Raw genomic sequence first — 24,902 nt, forward strand, 5'->3', positions numbered from 1 at the left:
CATGTCCAGCAATAACCATCCCGTTTCAATCGGTTCGAATTAGTATCGGGCGGTGTGTGTTCTTATCATCACGCCCAACGGGGGGGGGGGAGAGAAAAACCCGCCCGGTTGGGCGTGAACCCGCCCAACGTAGCGCTGAGGGAGGGAGGGAGGGTGGGAGGGAGGGGGCGGGGCCTGACCCCCCCCCGCCCCACCCCCCCTCCATAGAGACGCGGCAGCGGAGCTCGAGCGTCCGAGAGTCAGAGCGCGGGGGCAGCGAGAGGCGAGTGAGCGGCCGACATGAAGCCCGCACTCCCTCTCTGACAGCCTCCTTCTCTCTTCATCCCTCCCTCCCTCCCTCCTTCTCTCTTTCCCTTCCTTCCCTCCTTCCCTCTCTCTCTCTCCTCACCCAGTCTTCCCGTGACTTGACAGCCTTTTTTTTTTTCTCCCCCCCCCCCCCTTTCTTCTCTTTCTTCCCCCTCCTCCTCCTCCTCCTCATCTTCTCTCTCTCTCTCTCTCTCACTCTCTACGAAATAAATACCTACTACTACTAATAATAACCACCACCGCAACAAACAGGGCGACGGGGATGGAGAAGGACGAGGCCGCGAAGGTAAATCAACCTTTGTCGTCGTGTATGTGTGTGTATATATATATAGATGTGTGTGTGTGTGTGTTATGTAATTATATATATGTGTGTGTGTGTGTGTGTGTTTATAGGCCCAGTTGTTGTTGTGTTGTGTGTGAGGGGGGAGGAGGGGGGGAGAGCGGGGTGTCCGCCGGCGGCCAGGCCGAGGCCTGCAGTCGGGCCCACGGCGCACGGAGGTGAAATGAAGCCTCGACGGCCGTGGCTGCCTTTCCCCCCTCCTCGCCCTCTTTTTCTCTCGCCTTCTCTTTATTTCCCCCCCTCCCTCTCTCTCTCCCCCCGTCCCCGGTTGCCGAGTGATGGCGGTGGGTCTCTCTCCCTCTCTCTCTCTCTCTCTCTTTTCTCTCCTTCCCCCTCTCCCCACCACCTCTTGGAAGCGGGACCGGGAAACGCCTCTCCGGAGGGGGACCGACCGGCCGCTGGCACTGGGGCCGTGGACTTTTAACAGTTTAGTGAGAGTTTGGGGGAACCTCCCTGAGCTCGGCTTCGTTATTGTCCCCCTCTCTCTCTCTCTCTCTCTAACTCTCTCCCTCCCTCTCTCTATACATAACGTATATATTGTTTTTGTTTTTTTTTCAAAAAAAATCTGAAATGTCTCTCTTCATCTGAGTTTCTCTCTCTCTCTCTCTCTCTCTCTCTCCCCCCCTCTCTCTCTCATATATATCTATATGTAAAATATATCTCTTAAAATTCAGTAAATCACCAAACCGCTTGTGTGGCAAACTCTCAACTTCAATTCCCTTTGCACTTCTCTCCAGACTAAAGTGATTGGGGATGGGATGGGATGGGGTGGGGGGGGGGGGAGATGTACAGTTTTATCTTGTCATACCTAAATACAACCGTGCCCCCAGGTTGACGGCGGCGACGACAAAATTACATTTATGGAGCACCTTTCGCGTCGGGAGGATGCCCCAAAGCGCTGAACAGTCAGAGGTCGGGGGCCCGACCGGCGGGGGTGAGGGAGGGGCGGTGAGGGAAGGCAGGGAGGTGGGTGGGAGACCCGAGGCACGGTCGAAGAGAAGGGTCTTGAGACCGACCGACCGGCCTTGAAGGAGGCGAGGGAGGAAGCGAGGCGAAGGGACCGTGGGATCGTTTCTAAACTTTGTTACCGCAATGCGAGACAGAAGGATGATTTGTGGACTCCCCAGCCACAGTCTAGTTCAGTTGCCTGATTTTTTTTTTAAAAAAAGTGAGGAAAAACATCAATTTTTGTGATCCGGTGGACTTGTCAAACAGGGCTACATGTTGTTGTTGTTGTTTGTTCATGTGGCACAGTCTCTTATCAACAGTAGGGTTATAATTCTTTATATATCTCTCCTCCTCGCCCTTGCCTGAACATACTAACTTGTGCTGGGGTGCAGTTTGTCCAATTGGATATTTTTCACGTAAGTGTCAGCAGGTTCAAGCACCTGATATCCAAGCCTGTACACACCTCCCAGCAGGTGTCACCAGACAGTTATCAGGAGTCAGGCTGATTTAGCTCTTATTAGCCAATTGTGTGCTACTAGGTTTCCCTCTGTCTCGATAAGATGCACTAATTCAACACAGACCCAGAAATCTGGCCTTTTGGGGTCCATATAAACTCAGTTTCGTAACCATGACTTTGCAAACTGAACTATTTGCAAAGACATGATAGGAATGCAGGTAAACCGGTGTGATGGGATTAGATACCAAAGCGATCAGAAATCGAAAACTATTTGTCTGGTAATACAGTGAAACTTGATTTAAGATAAAAATGATGTAACCCGGGTATTTTTAGTGAAAAGAATTCTAATGTAAAAATTTAAACTTTAAATACTCTTATTACAATGAAAATTACTACCCATTTGATTTTTTTAAATGTCTTGATGTTAAAATTCTTAATTCAAGTCTTTCATTATTGACCTGAGGAAAGATTTGGGAGCATTGAACTAACACGGAATGTAGTGTGACTAATATAGTAAAATATCCGCATTACTTTTATAATTGCTTTCTTATTTTTTTAAAATTGAGATTTTCAATTAAGCCTAGCTTTTTTTTAAAAAAGTGACTGGCTTGTGCCTAGTTCAGTGAAGCAGGAGGAGCATTGCATTCACATGGCAATTCTGCTGAATTTAACATTTTGTGCACTGAATGCTTTGAATTCTACAGTTCTGCTTCATTCTTGACTTGGCCTAGAGGACAACCAATTTAACAGTATTGGTATGCTGAACATGCAAGGGGGCTTCAGTGTATGAGCATCTGGGAAATAGCTGCCGCTACTCCCACCCTTTTAAAAGTACCTACATAAGCCCTGCCCTCCACAACTTTTATTGTCTGCTATGTGGAGAATGGCTGAAAAAATCCTGAATTTTTAAAGTTTTTTGTTTAAAAAAAAGTTGTACAGTAGCAGCATTGTGTGTCAGTCTGGCTCAGTGGTAGCACTCTTGCCTCTCAGTCAGAAGTTTGAGGGTTCAAGCCCCATGCCGGGACTTGGCATCACATAGTCTAAAATAGTCAAAATGCCTCCAGTACTCCAATGCAGTGCTGGGGGGATGTTGCATTGTCCAAGGTGACATCCTTTGGATGAGATGAGGTTCCGTCTGCCTGTTTGGATGGATGGTAAAGATCCCATGGCACTATTTGAAAAGAGTAGGGAGTTTCTCCCAGTGTCCTGGCCAACAAACCCCCAATTTGGTCATTCACTCCAAGGCTATTTATAGGATCTTGTGTGCAAACTGGCTGCCACATTTTGCCCACAAAATAGACAGTCAATCCACTTTACACTATTTTCTGTGAAGCGCTTTGAGATGTCTCAATAACATAATAAGACGTCATTTTAACTGCTACTGCTTGTTTTTATTCATGGCTTAAAATTGGTGTTGGATGTTTTACTAAACAGGTTTTGCAGCTCCTTAGAGTTATGAACAAAATTAAGTATGCATTTTAACCTAAAAATAATAACATTATGTAATTGTGTAAGCCCTTGTATTATAATACCACGTCCCAACAAGAAACAAGGTTTACCTTGGTACAGGAAGTGGTTGCGCCACAAACCAAAATACAATGATATTTTCTTCTAACGTAGCCCGCATTATTATATTTAACTTGAGTCATTTAAACAGGTCACTTGGAAAATAGAATGATTATAGACATAGTAAACAAGTTAATTGTAATTATAACTCTGCTCTGGGAAGCATTTTTATCCATTTTCTAAAGAGAGCATTATGTTCTAGGTATTTGTTGTACATTATGCATACAAGTTTAAGAAGTAGAAGGGGACTATAGTCAAAAATGTTTTTAACACAAGAGGTAAGACTTTGGAGTAGCTTCAGGGAAGATAACTGCAGTAAATGATTTAAGAAGCAACTAGATGGGTTGTTAATAGTAATTGCATTTGATATTGCGCCTTAGGTCATCGAGATATGTACTCAAAGTGAATTGACTGATGGATTTTGTGGGCAAAATATTTGCACTAAGATGGGATATGGCGAGAAGCCAGAGAGCTGGGTTTGAGAACTGGCAAACTCCTGGCCTGTTGTACCTACCAAGTATTTATTTGAAATTCAAATCCTGTATGTGAGATAGATATATGTTAGTTTTCACTGCACCCGCTTATACCATTCAGTATCCAATAAGTGACTATCTGTCTAGGGAATCAAGGAAAAGCACAGCTTTTGTAGAAAAATTATGAAGTGGTGTGTAAACAGTTTTTCTATTTTTCGTTACCTTGATTCAAAAGACGAAAGCCAATTTATCTTAATACACTGATAATGTATTGAAGGAAAAGTGCACAACTGTTAATGTTCTTTGCCATTAAATTAAAGCACCCACCCTTTTGGAAATTGTTCATTCTAAGTGTTGAACTATTTTGAATTAGTTCTTTAGACACTGAAAACTAGCTGTCATGTGAAATTGGAGCTGTTGAGGAAAAACATTTGTCCATAAACATTGCTCTAAATCGTGGGAAGCGCACTTTTAAGCAATTTCAATGTTTAAGAGTAGTTTAGTTTCTAGAACAGTAACATCCTATGAGATGTCTCAACGATGTGATCAGGCTCTATCAACTGCAAGGATTATATAGTGATTATAGTGAATAGTACTTTTGTTATAACTTTGGATAAGGCTGTTTCAACTTGGAAAATGTGAAAGTTCTCATGCCTTCAATATATGGGAACCTCTATTCTGAAGTTATTTGTATCATGCTGCAGTATTAAGTTGGCACAAATGAGACTGTCCTTGAAGAGGAACTTGTGTTTCCTGGAGGGCAAAGAGTTGCAGCATTTTTATGTGATGACACGCACAAGCTTTACAAGGAAACTGCAGGTTTCAATGTGATAGGTTCTCTTTTGGACACAACATAATTTTGTTCACGAAGATAATGCTGATTTTAAATAAACAAGGCTCGTTTTCTCACCTTCTGAGTAAATCCTTGAACATTGTCTAACTAAATGGAGATTAAACATTGTGCCTGCCTCCTTTGCCCTGTTCTCGGAATTATTGCAAACCCGACATGCTGTCGGGCCGTGATGGTGCTTGGTCCATCTTTGCACTCCTCTGCTCCTGTATCTGATTGTCCCGCCATCTCCATAGGACTACAATGCCCATTTCAGCCTGGCACAAGTGTGTCTTTCTTTAACAATGGGCCTGTTAATAAACAATGCTTAAAGGAATTTTCATCAAATCAACAAGCCTGTCTTCGCTAGTTGTACTCGTTTTTTTTATTCTCATACACTGTATATATATTTCTGTTTTGTTCAGTGCATCTGCCAATGACTTCAGTGATTTTAAAGCCCCCCCCCCCCCCCCCCCCCCCAGTACAATGGTGCCTTCTGAGTTCTTGATTGTTTGTGTTCAGTTTGTTTGGTGTTGCACACTCAAGCAGGTGCTATAAGATGAATCCTTGAGAATCTTGTATAAAGGTCAGTTTTTTGAACAGGTACAACGCACTATGGATATGCAGGCTTGTAATATTTTATGACACACTTGTGCCAGGCTGAAATGGGCATTGTAGTCGAGGTTTGTCTGATTTTACTCTAGAGTCATTGGAAAATGTTAATTGCATTGTATCTAGTTACAAATTTAGCAGAAGTCTCGAGACTTCACTTAGTTTTATGAAATAACCAATTAGAATATTCGTATTGAGTCAAATAGAATACAACAGCAGCTGTGCCTCCCATGAGCAGCTGAACCTAAACCCAAACGTTTAGTTTGGATTGAATTTATTACAAATAAATGACCTCGATGTTTGTAATCTTAAATTTCTGTGTAAAGAAGTTGACCGGCAAGCTGTTGTACAGTATACAGAACTTATTCCGTGGGTCGGTTGCACATCTCCTAACAAGGGAGTTTAAGTCCTACAGTATTTAGTGTGGGAATAAATGTTGCATTCAGTGGCTTGCCATAGAGCATTCATTGCATACTTTGAGGGTGGTAGAAAATTTTAAAACAAGTGAGTGTTATTTATGGCAACCTCAGAAGGCACTATATCCCAGCCTCCATGTGTTTTCCCTCTGAACTATTGATACCTCCTGACAAAGTTTGAGATCAGTCGATGTTTCATTTCCACACGGTGGTGTGGGGGGGAGGTGGTTGGTAGAGCTTGTTAGAAGTTTTTGGACAAAGATCATGTCATATTGTGGTTTTCATAGATCATGTTTGTTTGGTAAATTATTTTTTGTGCAATCTGTATGACTGAACTGATTTTTAGAGACTTAAGAATGAGTTTACACTGTCTGGTGGGAATTGGCAATACAGCTACATCAAGCTATAATGCTAGCTCAGCAGCTGCCCTATACTCAGCAAAACAGTGCCCATGCCCCACTGCTCCACTAATAAACGTTGATGTCACTAAAACTGACTGCCCTGTCTGTTCTTTGACTATACAGTTGTATTGAGAAGTTGTCTTTGAAAACTAAGAACATGCTTTAGCAACTTAAAAATGGCAGATTACTTTGTAAAAGTGAAAAACATCAGTATTAGAAAAATGCTAATTATTACTTTTTTTTCACACAGAATCTAGTTATCCAGTGTGCCATCACATCCTAATTTATAGTCAATTAGCCAACTTGATTATAGCAAGCAGGAAGGATTGTTTTATGAGTATTACAGGTAAAGAAAGGAAGACTTAGTGTTCCACAGACTCTCTTTCTGTTCTTTCTGCTGATCTTTCCTTCTGTGCTATTAGTCAGGAAATGATGACTGTATACAAGGTTAGAGAAATTAGAGAATTATAGTAATGAAAGTTCAATTTAACTGGGGAGATAAAGCTGAGTTCTACTAGCACCGACCTGACTACACCTGGCTGTTAAAATAACTAAAGGGTTATAGAAGCTGAATGCATTCTTTCTTTCTCCTTCCTCCTCACTCTGCTGAATTGTTGGTGTAAATATACATTCCCCAAACAAGCAGTCATTTTGTACTTATATTAAATAATATCCTTGCTTTTGATATAGTGCCCTCCACCTCAGGAGAACGTCTCAAAGCGCTTCACAGGATTTCCAGTAATAACTACATTTTGTAGGCAAACGCACTTCTTGAGTTTTATTGGATTATTAAAAGTGATTTGCTTTTGATAATCAGCATAACCATCATGCTTGGCTCTTATTTCCCTTTCAAATCACTAAATTCCTATACAGAATATTTAAAAGTATTTAACAATTTAATGAATTGACCATCCGTTACATGATTTGCTAGTATGTTCATTCTTTTTGACAAAGTTTAGGCGATTGCATAATATGTGAACTGATCGGTAAGAAGTTTTTTTTGCCAAAGAAACACTTAATTTTTGCAAACATTTCAAACTTTGTATACTAAATGCTTTGAAGGATCTGGTATGACCTGTACTTTACTTTCACTCAATCATCACTCACTTCAACTCCAGGGTGGTATATCCATTCGACTTGCGGAAGTGTTAATCGCACCACAAAGCCATTTTTATGATCCCTTCCATTCCGTTTGTTGCTAAAGCTGATTGCTTTTTCTTTTGAATAGTGATTATTATTTAACTAAATCTGCAGAAATCTTGAAAGGACATAGTAGCCTCATCAGGTGGAATGCAAATATGGTTTTTAATTTGAGATTAGGTGTTTTATCAAGCTTGAATCTGTGACTGTACCTATTTTATGAGATGTCTAATTTAATATTGGAAACTTAGTTATTTTAAGAGTGATTTTTATTTCCCCACCCCCCTCTTTTAACTAGGACATCCAGCTTTCAGCAGAAGTAGAGCCATTTATACCGCAGAAGAAGGGTTCTGAGACGCTTGTCCCAATGGCTCTCCCTAATGATGGAAGTGGTAGCAGTGGTGTTGATGTTCCTCCCATCCCTAGCTACTTGATAACTTGTTATCCTTTTGTACAAGAAAATCAAGGTAGTAGGTGAGTAAAGAAGCGCTTTGGGTTTATTTGTGTAAGAACGTTTGGTAAAATACCAACATTTTGAAGCGGAACCTGACGCTGAGCAGGGAGGAGGTTGCATAAGCATGGTAGATGATACACCATTATAATGTACATATTGATTATCTTTTTGTATCTTATTACAGGCAACTGCCCATATACAACAATGATATTCGGTGGCAGCAGGCAAATACAAATTTAGCAGGAGGCCCTTATCTTGCCTATCCCATCTTGCCAACCCCGCAGCCTCCTGTGTCTACCGAGTATGCTTACTACCAGTTCATGCCAACGCCATGTACCCCAATGATGGGCTTCTATTCTCCCTTTCCTGCACCATACGCTACACCGTTCCAGCCAGGTGGCATGGTACCTCCGGTGTCTGAGTGCAACGAAAGACCAGTTCCTGCAGGACAAGTCTGCCAAGTTCCAGCTCAGAGAAGCCGAGTGAACCGGGGCTCAGTGCAGAAGGTAAGCGTTTGCAGTTCTGTTCGTTTTTTGCGACTTCCATCTGGAAAATTTCAACGGTTTAACAATTGCTGTTATCACACCCAAATTTTTAAAACATAAAAGCGTCACGTCTGACAGAAGAAACCAGGAGTTACCTTCTTCGGTCATCACAAGTGCCTTCTTGTGGGTTAATCAAGGAATAGTGACGACAAAAGGTCTGACCATGTATGTAGGCCAGGAGGGTAATTTGAAAGGGGTGGGCTAAAGATTACATCTACAATTTGCATTTATATAACGCCTTCACCTGGGGCGAAGTCTCAGAACGCTCAACTCAGAATGCTTAACGAGGTTACATTTAAGTTGCATTTTTTTTATTTTTGTACAGCTTGTGAGAGCCGCCAGGCCTCCTGTGCGAAGTGTAGCTATTCAGAAGGAAAGCAGTGCCTCAGGTCCTGAAAATAGATCAAAGATTGTGTTGCTAGTGGATGCCAGCCAGCAAACCGGTGAGCTATTGCCCAGCAATATTCATCTGAATTTCATTTAAAATCTGTATTAAATCTTTTGAGTTCTGTTTTTATATATTATAAAATGTGATGAATGAAGCACAAATTCTGAAAGCATTGATTTAGGCCAGCGTATGATTCCACGGCTGCCCAGTTCATTACTCAGCTAGCCTCTCCTCATGTCTGAGCCTATACCATGGATGTTGGTAGATTGCTGAACCATTTGGGACATTATAGCTAAGCCCGATCCTGCACTCGATCAGTGACCACACGTACACTTTCCATCGGATCTCATTGGATAGTGATTACAAGTGGAAACAATGGCGAGTCATTCTTCCTTCCCTACCCCAGGATCAACGAGGCTGTTTGTAGGATCCATTCAATGTTCTGGTCTGTATATCTTAAGTGCTGACTGGGCTGTCCCTTTGAGGTCGTTGAGCAAGCTGACTATTTCAAAGTTTTGTTCTGAATACCATGTGTAAATACAGGACTATGTCAATGTGATTTTTATTTTCCTTTATTTTTAAAAAAGACTTTCCTGGAGATGTGGCTAACAAATCTCTTTCGGACCGGGTCAGCCCATTGCTGTGGAAGTCAAAAATCAGGAGGAGAAGGGCTTCTCACCCAGCAGCAGAGTCTTCAAGTGAGCAAGGAGCGAGCGAAGCTGATATTGACAGTGATAGTGGCTATTGCAGTCCCAAGCACAGTCACAGTCAGGCCGTACTTGCTACCACAAGGAGTACAGAATCCAATAAAGTATGTATATGTGTTCAGTTATTAATGTACCAGAATAGAAAATGCCTGTTAAGGATTAGTTCAGCTTTTTCCCTTTACAGCATGAACTGCTCTAAAGATCTAGTTATTGGAATCCCATTCTAATGCACCTTGGCACAGTTGCTCTTTGATGTATACCCTCAGAATGACCCATTAGCTGCATTTATAAAGAGATCTATAAAATGTAAGGGAAATATGTACAAGGAAAAGTGGATGCATATTGATTTTATTGGAAAACAACCCCCTTAAATCTAGAAAGATTTTCTTAATCAGGAAACTCAGCATTGATTCTGAGTTTAAATTCCATAGCCAGCGACTACAAACCTCCGCAAAATGGTAGTGTACTACTGGTTTCTGATGAGGTGCTTTCATTCAGTCACAAAATAGATCGTTGGTGTAGATCTTTATGGGTTTAATTGTCTGAAGAAAATTAGATTAATTTGGTTCCACTCGCAACAATACAATGACATTTTACTTGTCTCCATAAAACATACAACATTAAAAATACAAATGTCTCCTCTTCCCTTCTTTGTGGAATAAGTATTCAGTGTGCTAATTACCAGTTAAGGACGTTTTAAAATAATCTCATTACTGGTAGTGAATACCAAAATGCAGTTTATTTATAATGCTGTTGCTTTCTCTTTCAGGTGGAAGATTTAACCGGGATAACAGGTAATTTTTAGAACAGCGGCTCCATTTACAATAAGATGAGAAATCCTTGCAGCTTTTGGAAATCAAACCTAAGGATTATCTCATTGTAGTTGAGAGTTTTGTGTTTGGCATATAAAATTAAGGCTAAATGTTCTCATCTATTTGATATAAGTGAATACATCCATGTTTGTAGCCTAGTATTTTCTGTTTTAACAAAAAGTTGTATAATTGAGTAGATTTGTGAATAAAATTTGTATCGGGTGGTTCTGCACATTTTTTAAGCTAATAGATTTCAGGTGTCCGTTCGGCCTCATTATTCATTCTGATTGTTAACACAGAATTGATTTTCTTTTACGGGTATTTTGAGAAAGCAAATGATTTCTTTCTCAGGAGGCTCAAATTGGGTAAATGTAGCTTCCCAGGCACCTCAGAGAATTGGGATGGACAATATCCAGACATTTTCCTGTAGTCGAGGTGGCAGACCAACAGAGCAGCGGTATACACAGGTTAGACTATGCTACTTTAGATGGCTTTTATCGTTTTGAACTGAACCAGGGTAAATTAATTAATTAACCCCACATCTTTTAACCTGTTCAGTACATCCATATTTACTCTCTGTCAGTATGTGTGTTGTGTATGTTAAATAGAAGCCGCTTCTGTTGTGGTTGCAGTTGATTTTGAAAGCTACATATAAAGAGAAGTGGATTACTGTGATTTAGTTCCCCAAGCTATACTCGATTGCGTAGTTAAAAAGAAATCGCACACTACACTTTCTACAATTTATGAATCTTTTCTGTACAGGATGACAGAGAGTTTCCGGAATTGATTATTGGAGCCGGGGCATCTAAGAGTAAAGCTGTAGGCCACGATAATGCTCAGAATAAAGAATTCTTCCATTTGTCAACTCGCTAAGAAACAACTTGGGGTGAGTGTTCAGTGAAACTGAAATGGAGTTGTGTGTGTGTATTTAAACTAAACATTGCAACAGGAATCCTTCTGTAGCCATGTTGGGCTAAGTATAACTCTTCTGCATGCCAGCCATATACTGTTGGCACTCAATGTATCCTTCGTAAATGAAACTTAGATAATTCAAACTGCTGACTTATTTTTTAAAAATACTGTTTTGCAAAATAACTAATGCCTGTTTAGATTCAGTGTGAATTAATTTATCTTTGCCTTGCTGCAGCTGGGAGATCTTCCAGCAACGTCTCCTATCAGCATAGTGCAAACACCTATTCCCATAACCACAGCTATTCCAAAACGTGCTAAAAGTCAGAGGAAAAAAGCGCTGGCTGCAGCGCTTGCTACCGCCCAGGAGTATTCTGAGATCAGCATGGAGCAGAAGAAACTCCAGGTATAGTTTCTTAGTAAAATCATCACTGCTGTTTTTAAAAAATCGTCTGCATTTTTACTGCTAAAGTTTGCACTTAATAAATAATTATGTATTATTGCAATTTTCTGCAGTTTTTTTTAGTTTTAATACAGTATCAACAAGTAAATTTTAATGTACTCGGGACACACAATGAAGAGGGTAGGATTGTTTTGTGTTTATTCCTCTCCATAGAAGAGAATTTTTAAATATCTTCTGTTTATGAGGTACTAAATAAACTTGCTCTGTTTCACCCTGGTAAATTACATGCCATATGCTAATGTAATTAATGAAGGACCCATAAATCAACCTTCAGCCAAAAATAAATTAAATGGCTGTTGCCCTTTGAACTCTCGCTCAATGTTTGTTTTGCACTTTCTTTAGGAGGCTCTAAGTAAGGCAGCGGGGAGGAAAAGCAAAGCCCCTGTACAGCTGGATCTGGGCGACATGTTAGCAGCATTAGAGAAACAGCAACAAGCAATGAAAGCAAAACAGCTGACCAACACAAAACCCCTGTCATATTGCAGTAAGCTCATCTACTGTACTTGGCACTTTTTCAATTTGTTGCCTCAGTGTTATTATCTTAGTCTTCAGCATTTCATAGTTGAAGTTGCGTTAATATTAACCTTCTCATTCAGTATTTAACTGACTCCTCTCTTTAGCTTTCCTGCTTCCTGCCCAACTCCCACGTGGTTGGGGGGAAGGGCTCTGTGTTCGATGTACTGTTAATTGCCTGTCAGCTTTCTGCTCAAACCCAGCTTCAAGGGGACTGTGAGCAAGGTTAATTTCCTAACATTGTGCATTTCCATGCAACTCATGATTCAGTGGCATTCATTTACCTTCCAGCGTCTTGGGACGTCCTTCACAACTTGAAAGGTGCTATGCAAATTTAGTGTTTATATTCAGACCTTTATATAAGGGATAGGAGGAAAAAGTCTAATCCTCAGCAGTAATTGCCCAGATTTTATTTAGCTTTCTCAAAAAAAACTGGTATAAATGTGTACTGTTTTAATACCATAATTGGCACATCTTTTACAGTCCCTTCATTGCAAAAAATAGCTGTAATGGTTGACAAGATTGTTGACCCATTGAACCTGCCCACATGGGGTTTTATTGTAGGTTAAGAACAGCTATTTAATACTGAGCCATTACATTAGTGTAATTATTTTTGAATTGTATCCTGTTGAAAACCATTAGAGTCTGAAGCATTTTCAAGATCTTGTTCTCTACAGGAGTAAAGTGCAAATATCTTTCACAAAACTGCATTAACTGCTTTGATGAATTTCTGGTGTTCATTGTGAGGATGTCAGTGTATGGGGATAAAACACTTTATTCTTGATGGTCACTGTCAGCATCAAGTGTACCTTAATCTGGTTTAGTACAACCAGATGCAGCTCTGTCAACGTGCCTCGACCTTTAACACCAACTAGAAAAGACTGCTAACATTTTCTGAATTCAATACCAGTTATGGTTGTGTCGTCTCACTGTAGTTGACTAATTAATTTTTTTAAAGACTTGAAAAACCGTACTGATAAATTTCCTTGCTGACTATTTCTTTTTGCAGTTGGTACACCAGGTCCGTATTCCATGAAAGACTCCGGGAATCTGAAAACATTCCAGAAATCTCAGCAGTTCATTGGATTCCCCCATAATCCCTTGGACTCCACTGCCCCGAGGGTGAAGCGAGGCAAGGAGAAGGAGATTCCAAAAGCAAAACGTCCCACTGCACTTAAAAAGGTGAAGAGTTTTGAGCGATACTATGTGCCTGTCAGAATCCCAACCCATTTAATGAAGTGCGCTCCATACTTCCCCATCCACTGTTCATTCGTGCAGAAAAACATCCGGCTTCTCACTTCATAAAATGGCCAACATTTTATAAACATCCAGGTCATCAGATTCCCACCTAAATCACTCCCTTATATCAGAGTTCTACTCTAACAACAAAGTGTTCTATCCAGGGAACGTGAGTTGTAGAGAAAAATGTAATCATCATTAGGAACATACCTTTTTTTAGTTGTCTAGCCTTGACAACTAAGGCTTCAAGATTTCAAGATGTTGAAAAGCTGTTGATTTGTGGTTCACATGGAATCCATGGTTCCTGAGCAAAACAAACACCCGTTTGTATGGTATTGAAATATTCTGAGATGGAAAATCCATCCAAGCTACTACTGTGACTATCCCGATTATTGTATTATGGTAACTTTTTTCTTCTGTATACAGATAATTCTTAAGGAAAGAGAAGAAAAGAAAAATAGGTTTTCACTTGAGCCAGCAGTTGTCGGTTCAGAGGATCAGGGCGATGTACAACTACATTTTCCAGAGGAGCAGACTATAAGCCAAGAAGGGGTTTCTCAGGAAGGTGAGGACAGGAGTTTATTACACAATTTGGGGGCTGCTTTATCATGTTATAACTGGCCCATGCAGTCCACAAATGTCATGGAGGAAAAGCAATGTGCATGCTTCTTAAATGAACTCTTTGTAATTAATTATGCATGAAAAGAGATTTTGTTTGTTGATGCACTAGCTTTGTCCTAACATAACGGAGAGCAAAGTGATGGATGAATCTTGCAAATCAGGGCAAAGTGCGTGATTGAGTTACCTCTTCTTATATTTTCAGATAATGGTTTGAGCGTGCCCAGTGATGCATCTATATCTCCTGCAAGTCAGAATTCCCCCTACAGTATGACGCCAGTTTCACAAGGATCTCCCGTTAGCTCAGGAGTTGGCAGTCCTATGGCTTCCTCAACCATCACAAAAATCCATAGCAGACGCTTCAGAGAGTAAGCTTCCTTGAGAGTTTGTAAAAGCTCTGTGTGTGGGGGGGGGGGGGGGGAATTCATTTGCAGCTTTCTGTGTAGAACTAATAGTTTGATATAGTGGAGGCCTTTTGCCAATTTTAAAACGTAAAGTAGCAACAATAATGTAAAAGAGGATGAAGTTACATCATAATAATCCTTGTATAGTAATAATAATAAATGTTTACTTGAGTGTAAGGACTAACGTGGTTGTGGTGCACTATATGCATGGTGAGTGAAGCATTGTAATAGAATTTAGGTTAATTCTGGCTTTCTGAAACAATTTAATTCATAACAAATAATATAGTAGCATTTATATCTGTATAAGTAGAAAATGGTTTTGAAATTACTGATGGGTGATTCAGTTAATAGTGAGATGCCACTTGACTATTTTAAATTTGTTTTTAGAAATTACACGCCTAACTAAACTACAACTCCTGAAACTCAGAATCAACGCAAGCTGGTGACATTGACAACTGACTGTTATTTCTATTCTGTAACCTTGTGTTTGCACACTATTGACCTTTATCTTGGTTGCATGAAAGACAATGCCATGGGCTGAGTAAAGTACCACTAAGCCCAGCTATGTTTGGTAAATTCTATACAGACTGAGCCAGTCCGCATAAGCTGGAAATACTGCTCTTTCTGGATTTGTTGCATGCCACAGTTGAATCTATGCTTACTATAAGTGCAAAGTGGTAGAAGAGAACTGGCTATTTTCTGTTATTTTCCTGACACCGGCCACATCACTAACAGTCAGAGACTGGTAAACTGAGTTTCACTGAGAATACTCTTACACAACTTGACTACAAAGGTTAATTAACAGGGTCAAATGACATCTATTAAATGTTAAACTTTTGTACATTTGGTTAATAGAAAATAAAATTGTCTTAATTAAAAAAAAATTGACAGGGAGTGTTTAAGAATAGATATGGATGATCATTAAAGCATGAACTTGCGCACAACACAGATTCATAGACTTAATTGTAATGTTGAAATATTCGTTCAGTTTTAACTTTGGAGGATCAAGAGTTCTAAGTCAATAGAGCATTTCTTCTTAGATGTAAATGTATATCTGTTTTTTTTTAATAATATTACTGATGCTTTAACATTTAATAAGAATCTCAAATATTTCTGATTGTTTTTGTTGTCCAGGTATTGTAATCAGGTTCTCAGTAAAGACATTGATGAATGTGTGACGTTGCTATTACAAGAACTTGTTCGCTTCCAAGAGCGCGTTTACCAGAAAGATCCCATCAAAGCCAAAATGAAGAGAAGACTTGTCATGGGTCTGCGCGAGGTGACCAAACATATGAAATTGAGGAAGATCAAATGTGTAATCATCTCTCCAAACTGTGAAAAAATTCAGTCAAAAGGTACTAATCCATTGGTTCACTGTGAAACATTTTTGGAGATGTGAAATGGTTAGCTTTCATTCTAATCTGTTTTCATTTCCCTCTTCCTTCAGGTGGACTTGACGAAGCTTTGTACAATGTGATTGCTATGGCCCGAGAGCAGGAAATCCCTTTTGTCTTCGCGCTGGGCCGTAAAGCTCTTGGCCGGTGTGTGAATAAACTTGTTCCTGTCAGCGTTGTCGGGATCTTCAACTACAGTGATGCTGAAGTACGTTTGGATTTTTGTTTGCTTCTATGATTATTGGGGCCTGAGAGCCAACTAATCCTCTGTTCCCATGTGCACACAGTCACCTGCTTGCCGGCTGCAATAGTGTAGCAAAATCAATATTTAGCCATTTCTTAAATGTCACCATAGTTCAAAGGCTTTATACTTTTGATATGAAAGGTTAATGGCCAATTAACTTTTTAATGTCTACAATTTCAATTCTCTTCACCCATTTTATAATTTATACAAAGATGTAACCCTACCAAAGCAAAATAATTGTTTGTAATCTTTCAAAAACAACTTGTGACCATGCAGGTGTGGCAGCTATTTTGGGATGGTTTAAAAATAAAATGTTGCTTAACCTAATGTAAAATAGACTTGCGTAACTGGTGAATTGACCATTGAATTTTTTTTGTTAATATGTAGTTAATACATTTTCCTCTGAATCTGTTGAAAGGATTGTAAGTAAATAGATTTAAATAGAATAGTTATTTCACATTCATCTACAACAACCAAATTACATTTGTATAGCACCTTTCAGCTCGGGAGGTTGTCCCAAGGCACTGAAATGCAATGCTGCAAAACTGCAGAAGTGTTCAAACCGAGCAAAAAGCAAATCTTCTCCAAATGAAGCAAACTGCTCACAAACTGAATGGTGGTAGAGGTTCCCATGCCTGTCTGATATGAATTTGTTTTTTCTTCCTTCCATCCCAAGGCTTTCTCAACTAAATCTATATTTGATGTGCTATAAGGGTTGGAATCTATTCTAAAGCCCACAAAATATACACTTTGCAGTGCACTGTGTGAAGTGGTTTGAGACATCGCAACTATGAGATAAACACAAGAATTATTATTAAACCAGTAAGTCTAGGTATTAAGTTTAAAAACCTCCATCGAGAACACAATATACTAATGTATGTTTAACCGTTTCCATCGTTACAGAATCTGTTTAATAAGTTAGTATCATTGACGGAGGAAGCCCGTAAAGCATACCGTGACATGGTGACAGCGTTGGAACAGGAACAAGCTGAAGAGGCCTTGAAGCACACCCGGAAGGTACCGCACATGGGCCACTCACGGAACCCTTCTGCAGCCAGTGCCATTTCATTCTGTAGTGTGATATCGGAGCCGATTTCTGAAGTGAATGAAAAGGAATACGGTAAGAAAACAATTTTCAAATCATCCTTTGTTATTTAAGAATTGTACTTAATAAAATATTGCGCTTCCAAGTAATGTTTTCCATTAGTAATGGATTTTGTTGTTCACCGGTAAAACTGAATGCTAAAAGTAGGAATTCCATCAAAATATTGTTTTGTTTTTTTGTTTAAAAAAACAATTGATCATATAAGATGCTGGTGCAGGTTATTAGATTGGCAATTACTAGTTCTATTATTGTGTGTGAGATTTTTAGAGTTAACAAAAAATACATATTTGGGAACCAATTTTATTATACTGTATACCTCACTTTTCTGAATGGATATATAGCTCAAAGGTACTGAGTAGCACACGTAATGTAATTGTAAAATCTGTACTGGTCGTTATGACTAATTCATTAAGTATTTAAGGTTTACAGAATAGAAATGTAAATGTTCCTGACATTTACAGAAGCTAGGTGCTGTGTTGAACTACTGGGAATATTGACCCGAATTGTAGTGTTGCTGCTCTTACTTAGTGAATAAGTTCATTATTTTCAGCTTTATTATGTAATAATTTAACATTGTAAATGTCTTTATTTAATAGAAACAAATTGGCGAAATATGGTAGAAGCAACCGATACCCTTGAGTGTTGTGTGAGCGAGAAAACATCAAGTGGGACTCCTGTTGCAGAGAAGTGTAATAGTTTACCAACTGTTCATACCAGTTGCAACAAACACACTCTGGGAGTTACCACTAGCTCTGCAGTGGTTCAGGGAACCCTTGCCACAAAATCGTCTGGTTCAGACAAGGAAGAAGGAAAAACCGATGATATTTTGGAGTGGGCCTCCCAACAGAGCACCGAGACGGGATCACTTGATGGCAGCTGCAGGGACGTTCTCAATTCCTCCATGACCAGCACCACCAGCACTCTCGTACCCGACATGCTTGAGGAGGAGGAGGAGGAAGAGGAGGATGATGATGACGAGGATGATGAAGAGGAAGATTATGTCCACGAGCCCGTGTCCATAGCGGGAACCTTCAGCAGCAGAGTTGACGATTGGGTATCGGAGGCCCAGAAAACACTGGAGACGCTGCAGCTTAGCAAAAATATTGACAGCACAGAAGAAGACTGCGATGAGCAAAGCGACACCGAAGAGCTGGATACAGTTGAACAGATCGATCTGACGGCAGAGAGTGAAGATTCCCATTGTGCAGAGTCTGAGAGTCAAACCTGTTTGTAGTGACAGACCAGCATCGCTCACACAGAGCACAATTTAGGTTTAGGTAGACTCATGGAATTAGCAAAAAAAAAAGTTATTTGTTAGTGAAACAGACCACATCCAAATTGTTATAAGCATCATCAAACTTGTGTAAAATTATATTCTATTTAAAACAGATAAATTACCTGGATACTTTTTTGGGGTAGATTTTTTTTAAAACAACAAGGATTTCAGTCATAGCTACAAGTGTCAATTAATTTTAGTGTCATTGGGAACTTATCCTTTGACTCTAATATTTCCACCTTGTAGTCTGTTTGGATTTGTCTTTGAAAGTGTTGTTGCTAACGTATTGTTCTACTGACATTTCCATTGATTTGTTCAAAAAAAACTATTTTGCACATTTTCTTTGTAAAGAACAAGGGATTCGGGTGAAACCTCAAATGGTAGTTTTACTGCCAGCTATCAAAATGTAAAAGTATTGATCAGTTGACTACAAAATAATTTTGCATCCATTTGAGTCTACCTAAACAAAATTAAAATGTAAAAATTACATCAGTGACCTCAGGAATGCTTGACGTATAGGAAACTTAAGTCTGCTGTTTATAGATCACCTCATCTCAATTTTTCACTGATTTGTGATCTAAATTCTTAGTTTTGGGGGGAACTTGTATAATTGGATGTTAGCAAGTCTTGTCATCTCAAAATCTCTTATTGACCCAGGTTTCTTGGTGTATTTGTGAATTCTCATGTTTTTTTTTCTAGATGGTTCCTGTAAATCCTTTATGAATCTTTGAAGAAAATATAAATGTTGATGGAAAAACAGCCATCAGTTTTTTACAAGAATGTGGTATTTTGTAGCAAAATTTACGCTGAATGGTTTAAGAAGCTCTGCCTTTATGAAATTTAAGCTGCAACAAAGGCTTTAAGCTACTGATAGTTTAGGGCATCTATTCCCTGTTCAAACTTCATTTTAAAATCCAGCGGCATTCAGTTACATGAAATAGGTTGGGACAGAAAAAGATGCATATAAGTAGACTTCATGTATGATCGAATCAACTGTACCATTGCTCAGCTATGTAAGGAATGTAATTGAAATCTGATGTAAACATTTTGGACATTACTGAAGTATTTACTTATCAGGAACTATGGATATGACTAGACCATTTGAAAAGTCTTTGAAATGTTATGTATTTTTCTCTTTGTTATTATCAATTTTGGGCTTTATCCTCAAACGATGTGTATAATTACCATTAAATAAGCAAGTGTGTCCTGATGTGAACATGAGATGGGGCTAGAAAAAATAGCAATATCATTTAACTGAGATCAGCAAGTAAACATTCTCCTAAATGGGGGGCAATACTGTCTTTGGGTATATGTAGCGCAGTTTTACAGACAGGAATGGAAATGTTAGGGTTAATGTAATTTATCAGGCTATGGTTCTTTCATACTTTGTTGCATTTCATAATTATGCAGACAGTATTTTGAGAAACTTTCGCCTTTTGATCTCTCTCTCTCTCTTTCGCGCACATACATCAACCTAGACATACTTGTAGTGTTAATTAGACAAACATGGTAGCTTTAAGCTTTTGAGAGTACTAATTAGCCTGGTCCCAGGAAATTTGTACGTATTGTCTTGGATTCCAAATGAAAGATGGTTTGTCTAGCTCCAGTTGAACTAAAATACTTTTTTTTTGGTGTGTGTGTGGTGTTTGGGGGAATTGTCAGATTTGATGGGCATGTTATTTAGCTGCAGCTCTGCATAACCCCACCAGAAACTAAATATGTATAAAATGGCCATAGCCTGCTTCTATTGTTCTCTTCCAGTCATTGGAATCAGATCTCCAGCTCTCCTTGGATATTTGGCAAGTAAAATGGAAATGTGCTAGTTACAATACTGGGTGTGAAGAAGTTCTGAGTGTGTGTATTGTTGGCAGTATTAACCTTCAGGGATGAGTTTAAAATCAATGTATGCTTGCAGATTTTCCAAATTCGTGGTAAATTGCAGCCGCCTTATCTGATGTACGCTTACCCCTGCGGTGTTAGAAAGCACATCTTGTTCACTGGAAGGAACACTTGAGCAGCATATCTATATAGCTGTCATTACTAGTTGCATCAAATTGAGGTCCAATGGAAAACTGGCAAAGCCAATAAAAGTTGCATGTCTAAGCTCGCTTTTGCATTGGCTTATTATGGGAGCAGTTTAAACTGACATGAAGAATTCTTGTTAGGTATATATTCCAGCCACTCGCTTTGAAGAAGAAAGGATTTACACAGTGGGAGGAAAAAAAAACCTTGTTGCTTTATGGAAATGATAGATGAGAATTACTGGTGTAGAGAATCTTGTACAGATGGTGTGCTCTTGCTCTGTGGGAATGCATTACTGTGTTAGGTGTATATCTGGTTGCACCAGTAGGTGGGGTAGAACTTGATCTATAGCAACATCTGGTGCTGTTGAAACCTGAGAAATATTTTTAATATTTGTAGAGGAAGTTTCCAGTGTCATTTTGCTTTTTTTCTAATGTTAATTGTATTTGTAAATTTATACATGACCTAGAAATATTGATGTACAAAATTGTGGGGGGGAGAAAAGCTTTTGAACAATCTTTCAGTATTTAATTTCTGTTGATGGGAGAAACTAAAATACAAAACCGCTTTGCAAAGGGTGTTCTGTAACATTTTACACCTTTCTAATCTAAACAGATAATTTGAGCACTTCTGCGTTGTACTAATGTTGAAAAGGGAGGAAGTATATTCCATCGACTAGTGATTAAGAAAGCTTAGTAACAAAATAGAGACCAAGTTCATTCTTGACCACAGTTTTATACAGTACTAATGCTAGTATGAATAAAATGGTGTTCTTCCCTAGATTCACACTGTTTGTGCATTGATTGATGGCCTAGACTTGGAAAACCAAGGATTGGGAGATCATTTTGTCCCGTTTCTGCAGCAATGCCCATTCTACCCAGTACAGGATTTATTAAATGTTATTAATGTTTGGTGCTCTGCTCAGCAGAGACTGGTGAAAAAATTAAATGTTCACAATAATTCCTTCATGGATGTAACCACACTTACCTAACAAGTCCTGGAAAGCTGTTTTGCTTGTCCTCACTGGATCTTCGCTTAAGGGTCAGGAAAGATTAACATGCAGTGAACTATTAATTGCAATATCAATACAATTGGTATCTTCATTTCTTGTTTTGAAATCTGTTTTGAGTGGAAATGGGGAAAATTCAGTTAACACAAAGTGATTCAGCTTTTACATGAAGGGTGTGATGTCTTGTGCTTGAATGGCATATTTGCTTTGTAATGTACATAATGGAGTAATTCTAGAAAACTGCATACTTTGCACTATGTAAATATTAGAAAAAATTCCCTTCTATAAACTAATTCTGAAGATTATTATGAAATGTGTTTTCCTTGCATTGTGTAATTCCTTAATACAATCCTCAGCTGACGCTCAAAAACAAAAAGAGGTGCTCAAATCTGTCCGATTAACCAAACTACATTGGTTCTCAATTTGTATTTATATAAATTTGTTGTGCATACAGATATTTTTTGACAGAAGCTGAAGTAGTTTTACTGTATGCAGTCCAAAGTTGATGCATTAGCAGAATGGTAATGGATGAACACAATTCTATAGCATATTGTGTATTTTGCTCTCCTTTTTCTCTTGTAAATAACATGTTTGTTGTAAATAACTTGATAGCATTGTATCTTGAACGTCTGTTATTTAACAAAAAATAAAGTAATCAGCCAATTCCAACTGTTGTAATTGCAAGCAAATCTGAGAAACTCATTGAGTATTTTTTTTCCAAAATCCAATTACTAAAACCCTGGCAGGTGGGGGGGGAGAGATCAAGTCCGGCGAGCTTGAATTTCTGGCTAAGTGTAATTGCAGTGCCGGTACCAGCATTTACTGACATTGTAATTGTTCGAATACCATGAGCAGAAGATAGTTAATAAGCATCTTTTGCTTGTGGGATTCGTAACTGAGTCTGGCTGTCCTTGACTGCTGAATGCCAGCAAGCAAGATGAAGCGGGGGAGTTCATTGGCAGGAGTTTCCCCACACGTGGTGCAGCAAAAATTTTGAGATTTTTTTTTCCCCGTTTCAAGCCTGGAGCGGCTAGATATGGATTCTGTAGATTTTCTGCAGATATTTTACTCAATTGGAGGAAACAACTATGTGAAATCTACCTTTTTGTATGTGTATTCTCTCCTGGAATCCGGAAACTTTTTTTGTTTATTTTTGAAAGACTTAATGGCAAGAGGAATGTTTTGTTTACCCGCATTAGAGCATGTTTCATTCCAGTTATAAAAGCACCAAAAAAGGAAATTGCACATGAAGGGAAGAGAACAATTTTGTCTGACTCAGAGCCTTTTTGAAGTGTTAACCTTACTCTCCAGGATGAGACCATCATTGTTGGCCTACTCTTCTTTCCACTGCCCTCAATTTTCTCTCCTGAAGGAACGGTTTGTCTAGAACAGTGCACTTGGTACTAGCAGACTTCTAGGCATGTGAATAAAATGGACAATCCATATGTGCAAAACTAGACAGTGACTGGCTACAGCACAATATGATGAGCTGTTTAGTGCCTAAATTACATTTTTGTTTCTGCTCTAGCATTCACGATTTTACTAAACCAAGCCTTTACTGCCCTTGGTACGTTAACTTGGAGAGTTTAAAGTTCCCACAGCAATAACAGAGATCACTTTGGAAATTATTGAGACATCCAGTTTATTTTTTTTGCATTTTGCTCTATAGCTATCCTAAAGCATATTTCTACAGACTAGACTTTGACCACTGTGATGCTGCTCTAAAGTTTGTAGTGAAGTTGCTAAAATCTTCAAAATAAATAAATCTAGTCTTCACTCGACAAGAAAAATAGTTACTTTACAGTTCAGTGTGACACTACATACACAAAACCCATCTAACACAGCATTAAACAGCAGTAAGCTAGATATCCAACACGGTGTTAAACAGAGGTACGCTAGCTAATGTTTTAACAACTGTATCATTGAGTGCCCAATTGTGTACTGCTATCTTATATGACAGATAGCAATTTTTTAAAATAAAAATCTCTTCTGAAGATGGATTCATCGACCGGTACAATTCTATGGTTGCTATCTGACTGCTGATATCTCACTCAAATGTCTTGTTATCTGAGCACAAACTGTGTGTGTGTGTGTGTGTGTATGTCAGCAGGCTAGGATATCTCTTAAGCATCTGCCCAGACCCACTTTCTGGGGTTAATTGGTGGCAAACAGGAGTAACTGGTTCATATTCTCCCCACCCAGCCCAGGGACCTGAGACTGATTAGCGTTCTTATAGCTGGCCCAACGTGGCAGTCTGCTCAAAACAGACAGGTTTGAAAATAAATGCATATCCTGCATTGCGGGTCATCTTTCAACACTGCCCCAACTTTTAAAGTTGCTAATACGGCTTCTTGGTTCAGAGAAGGTTTCATGACGAAAGAAATGTCTTCATCAAAAGTGAACACCCCACGGCCAGAGCACAATTCCATTTCTGAGGTGCAAAGAGTTTACGGGGAGAAATCCGTGGACTGGAATGCGAACACAGACGCCGTTCTTTTCATTTCTTCACGCAGCACAATGCGCACTTTCTCTTCTTCCGAATTTTGGGGTATATGGTCAGTATATCGTCCTCATCTGCAAAACAATGAGCAGCGATAATTGCATTTCGAGTTCTTTGGAATGCCTTTTGAATCATTTGATTTGTAGGATACTGCTGTGAGCAATTGGCTGCCACATTTCGACCATAAAATACACAGTCAATCCACTTTGCGATATATTCTGTGAAGTGCTTTGAGACATCTCAGTGATCTGTTGAGGTGCTATATCAAGTGCAAGGATTATTATGGTATTCCCCCAAAAGCTGAAGTTAACACTTACCCTGTATTCTAAGATGTTGCGGCATTGAATCTCTAAGTTTTCTCAGAAGGTATCTCATTTCCTGTATGTCACTGAAATACAGAACAAGTACAAGAGAGTTTTACTATTTTTTTTAAAAAATTAATAAATAGTGCTCACAAATTACAGGCATTTTGTGCTGAATTTGTATCAGACATTATTTAGCAGCAAGTCATTGCTTTGCTGCAATTGCAGTATAAATGAAAGTTGAAACAGTTCAAATCTCACTCAATCCCTGTTCTGAATACCACTTGGAGATGGGGTGGGATGAAATTGGGATGGAAAGAAATTGGAAATTTTCTTTTATCTGTATTGTCAAGTTGGCTTTGTTTGTCCTTGTATAAAAATAAACATTACCAGCTATTTAAATGTACAGTATATTAAATATACAGGGACTCAACTTTACAGTATATTCTGTGAAGATCTTTGAGACGTCTCGTAGATGTGATAAGGCACTGTATCAAATGCAAGGAATAT

The 24,902-nt window shown here is 39.1% G+C and overlaps 2 protein-coding genes across 2 annotated transcripts in view; one reads left to right on the forward strand and one right to left on the reverse strand.

Moving 5' to 3' along the window:
• Positions 1 to 491: 491 nt before the first annotated feature.
• On the forward strand, positions 492 to 22,279 carry secisbp2l (SECIS binding protein 2-like). Its single transcript, XM_042344021.1, has 18 exons — positions 492 to 592; positions 7,787 to 7,962; positions 8,127 to 8,448; positions 8,813 to 8,930; positions 9,463 to 9,686; positions 10,352 to 10,376; positions 10,746 to 10,861; positions 11,157 to 11,254; positions 11,358 to 11,424; positions 11,542 to 11,709; positions 12,109 to 12,250; positions 13,289 to 13,461; positions 13,945 to 14,083; positions 14,342 to 14,504; positions 15,675 to 15,895; positions 15,988 to 16,142; positions 17,082 to 17,298; positions 17,880 to 22,279. Exons 1-18 carry the CDS (start codon positions 569 to 571, stop codon positions 18,515 to 18,517), a joined length of 3,186 nt encoding a protein of 1,061 aa, XP_042199955.1. The 5' UTR covers positions 492 to 568; the 3' UTR covers positions 18,518 to 22,279.
• A 929-nt stretch (positions 22,280 to 23,208) lies between these two features.
• Positions 23,209 to 24,902, reverse strand: part of LOC103187000 (regulator of G-protein signaling 7-binding protein) — an 8,106-nt gene continuing 6,412 nt past the window's right edge. Inside the window, exons 5-6 of the mRNA XM_042344062.1 lie at positions 24,408 to 24,478; positions 23,209 to 24,164 (exon numbers count right to left, since the gene is read on the reverse strand). Coding sequence (XP_042199996.1) covers positions 24,088 to 24,164; positions 24,408 to 24,478 — 148 coding nt within the window. The 3' untranslated portion in view covers positions 23,209 to 24,087. The remainder of the gene's footprint in view (positions 24,165 to 24,407; positions 24,479 to 24,902) is intronic.

The sequence above is a fragment of the Callorhinchus milii genome, unplaced genomic scaffold (genome assembly GCF_018977255.1).
Source record: "Callorhinchus milii isolate IMCB2004 unplaced genomic scaffold, IMCB_Cmil_1.0 Scaffold26, whole genome shotgun sequence".
Classification (NCBI taxonomy): Eukaryota; Metazoa; Chordata; class Chondrichthyes; order Chimaeriformes; family Callorhinchidae; genus Callorhinchus; species Callorhinchus milii.